This window comes from Benincasa hispida, chromosome 1, assembly GCF_027475165.1.
Source record: "Benincasa hispida cultivar pf3 chromosome 1, pf3_genome.v1.1, whole genome shotgun sequence".
NCBI lineage: Eukaryota > Viridiplantae > Streptophyta > Magnoliopsida > Cucurbitales > Cucurbitaceae > Benincasa > Benincasa hispida.
The window spans coordinates 73,871,977-73,875,214 of record NC_143478.1 but is presented as its reverse complement, the minus strand read 5'-3'; the positions used below and the strand labels follow the sequence as shown (position 1 = coordinate 73,875,214).

Genomic DNA, 3,238 nt, shown 5'->3' with positions numbered 1-3,238 from the left:
TAGCCAGAAGAAATTTGAAATCGTTTTTCTAAGACAAATTTCAAAAGTGATCAATTTTTTTTTTTAAAAAAAGGAAAAATCTTGTTATAGCCTGGACTATACACTATTTATTGTTTATCTCCTATTACACCCAATTAAAAATTGTCAAAAATTATCAAAAATTATTTTTTTAGTGTGTAAGAAAGGGAAAGTGTGACTTAGGTGCAGCTAGTCGTTAAAAAATAATCATATCCCCATTATTAAAACAATCTTATAATTATTATTATTGTGCCTAGACTGCTGCAATTACAAAATTAGTGTGCAAACTCAGAATTTAATCCGTTTAACATCAAAATATAAAAATCAATATCAATTTACATCGATGGGTTAAATAGCTCCCTAAGACAAATAATCTTCTACAATATACATAGAGAGAGAGGTTCCTGTAATCAATATGTAATGTAATGGTTATATAATTTGATTAATGTAAAATCATCTCCGGAAGAAATTTGAAATCGTTTTTTCAAGACAAAAAATATATATATATTTTTTGTTTTTATAAAATAAAATTCAAAATACCCAAAAGTCAGATCATCATGGCACCCAGTGGTCATTGGGACTGGTGAAAAAACCAAGGACTTTGTTAAAAAAAAGAAAATGTATTCAAACCCAATGACGGCCTGTCTAGATATTGTAGAGTCATGCAGTAAACTTAGGATTAATTTAAGGTTTATGCATAGCAATCCTAAACCCTAACAAATATTAGAAAGTAAAATAAAACAAAAAGACGCCAAAAGCCAAAATGAAAGCATAATTCTAAACCAACCAAACAAAAATTGGGGACAACCGAAAAAGAAATAAAGAAAAGAAAAGAAAAGAAAAGAAAGAAACATTTTAAAAATGGGATGAACTCAGCAAAAAAACCACCCAAATCAACCGAGCGAAGAATCAGTGGAGGCGTATTTGGGGACAGCTAAAGAGTACTGTGGCTGAAAAGTACTTAGAAAAAGACAAAATGTGTCACAAAGTATCATTAAATATACTCACAAAAGAAGAGCCATGACAAATGACAACAACATTTAGAAGCTATCCAAGTCAAGTCATAAAGACATATAATAAAATCATACCAATGTTCGGAAGAGACACCATCAGTGCTTTCTTTCTCTTGTGTATGCCCCTGCCACTTCCTCTGCCACTATTTGGTGGGGTCTTCTTCTTTTCCACCGTTTTCATTGCAATCGTCTTCACAGCTGATTTGTGTGTGTTTTCTTGATGACCCTTTGCAAAGCTTGACTGGATATTTTTTGCCATTCAGCTCTAGCTTCCTTAATACTGCTTTACCAAGATCAATCCCACAAATATCAGCTAGCCTAACAAGATACAGCAAAACATCTGAGAGTTCTTCCCCAAGATGTTGCTTCTCTTCATCTTTCCAATCTGGAAGGCCTCTTGGAACTTCCCCTTTCCACTGGAATATCTCAGATAACTCTCCCACTTCACCCACCTAACAGAAAATAGTATAGCCATGAAGAAGGGTACAAGTTAAGAGTAAGAGATTTCTCCTCTTTGGCAGTCAAAGTTGGGATATTCTACCACAAGACAAACAGACAAAACTTCAAATAAACTAATCATTTATGCTCAATCCACTAAATAGAATGCCTATCATGATTCTCTACCTACGTCTTAATCCACTTTCAAATAGTTCAAACAGTTCAAACAGTAATCAGAAAACAGCTTTTACTGTTCCTAAAATTTGTACTTCATGAATGGGAGAATCATTGCTAATGTAAAACTGAAGATAAAATCTGGACGGTCAAATGAGTATAACCTACTCAGAGCAGTCCATTACGCATAAAATTTCAAGCCAAACATAAATTGTTCTCCTACACATCTTCATAGTCGCAATATAACTTCAGTTGAAGCAGTTCTTCTGCGATTAAACGTCAGTGAAACCCTAAAGGAACGAGGAAGTATTGAATCAATCATCGCGAATGAGAAATCCCTAATAGACATATAGTACCACAATCCCGATATGAAAAAGAGTAAGAAAAAAATGTCGATCGTCAGCAGACTGTTCAATCCTCTAATACTATCACCATATCGTTTCCAAGTAGCTTCCATGGACGAAAGAAGAATGTGATATTCGTATTCTAATTCATTTTTACAAACGCGTAAGGAAGTACAGACTACAGTTTTCGAAAGAACATTAATAGATTACCATAGCGAGAAGGAGATTTCTAGGGCTATGAAACTGATCCCAGTCCCTCTCTTTCGCAAAGTCCGCCATCATCGTCTTCAATTTCTTGAGAGTCACCTCCTCACTTTCTACAACCTCCGCCATCGGCAGCTGCTGATAGCCGTTCGCGGTCACTTTTCTTTAACCGGAACACCGTACGCTGCAGAAGCAGAAGGAAAAACGGCCGCCGTTTACAGGCCGGACATGAAATTGCAGAGAAGCATTAAGCAAAAGGAAAACGTTGGTTCTCTTTTTCTAATGCCTTTTCACTGCGATCACGGGAGGGAAATTAATGACCGGGTACGGGGAAATGCCGGTTGATATGGCTACGGAACGGTCAGATGTCGGTTTTTCTATGTTTTCTTTTTCTAGATATTGCTGCTGCGTCCCTCGTGTTTTGTAATTTTGGGATTTGCAGGGACCTTCTGTTTGTTTAATTTTAAATGTTGTTTTAAATTTAAAAAGATATATATATGTATTTGGGGATTAATCTGCAAAAAGAAAATTTGTTTTCTTTTTTTTGGGGGAGAATAATATAAGTGACAATAATAGTATTGGACCATAGTAATTATTCCGTAAATAATGTACATTGTAACAGAGCCGACTTTACCCTAGGTCCCATTTAGGAATAGGAATGAAATTTTCCGTATAATATTTTCACTTATTGATGATCATTATTATAATACGGAGATAAAATCAATGGACATATTCACTTTTAATTTAGAAATATTCATAAAAATAGATCTAACTCAACTGACATATGAATATATTAATAACTACAAACAACGTTTGTTTTGTGAGGTAAAGAGAGAGAGTTCTTGAGAGAGAATAAAATCAATCGATACGTAGGTAGAATCATCTCCTCAATTTGTCGCTCCTCGATCTGGTGTAGATCCTCCTTCGACTGATTGATCTTTTCTTAGCAAAAGAAGAGATAATTATGTGGTTTTGTGATGGTTTGTTTTGATGTTTTGATCTGGTTTTGTGGTTGTGGTTTTGTTGATATTTTTTTCTATGCCTTGG

At 34.7% G+C, this 3,238-nt stretch overlaps 1 protein-coding gene across 1 annotated transcript; it reads right to left on the bottom strand.

Annotated features, from left to right (window-relative positions):
- Window positions 1–960: 960 nt before the first annotated feature.
- LOC120070149 (uncharacterized) lies at window positions 961–2,660 on the bottom strand. Its single transcript, XM_039022003.2, has 2 exons — window positions 2,198–2,660; window positions 961–1,483 (listed from the first exon to the last, which is right to left on the bottom strand). The coding sequence occupies exons 1-2, from the start codon at window positions 2,318–2,320 to the stop codon at window positions 1,175–1,177; spliced, it is 432 nt and encodes a 143-aa protein (XP_038877931.1). The 5' UTR covers window positions 2,321–2,660; the 3' UTR covers window positions 961–1,174.
- Window positions 2,661–3,238: the final 578 nt, after the last annotated feature.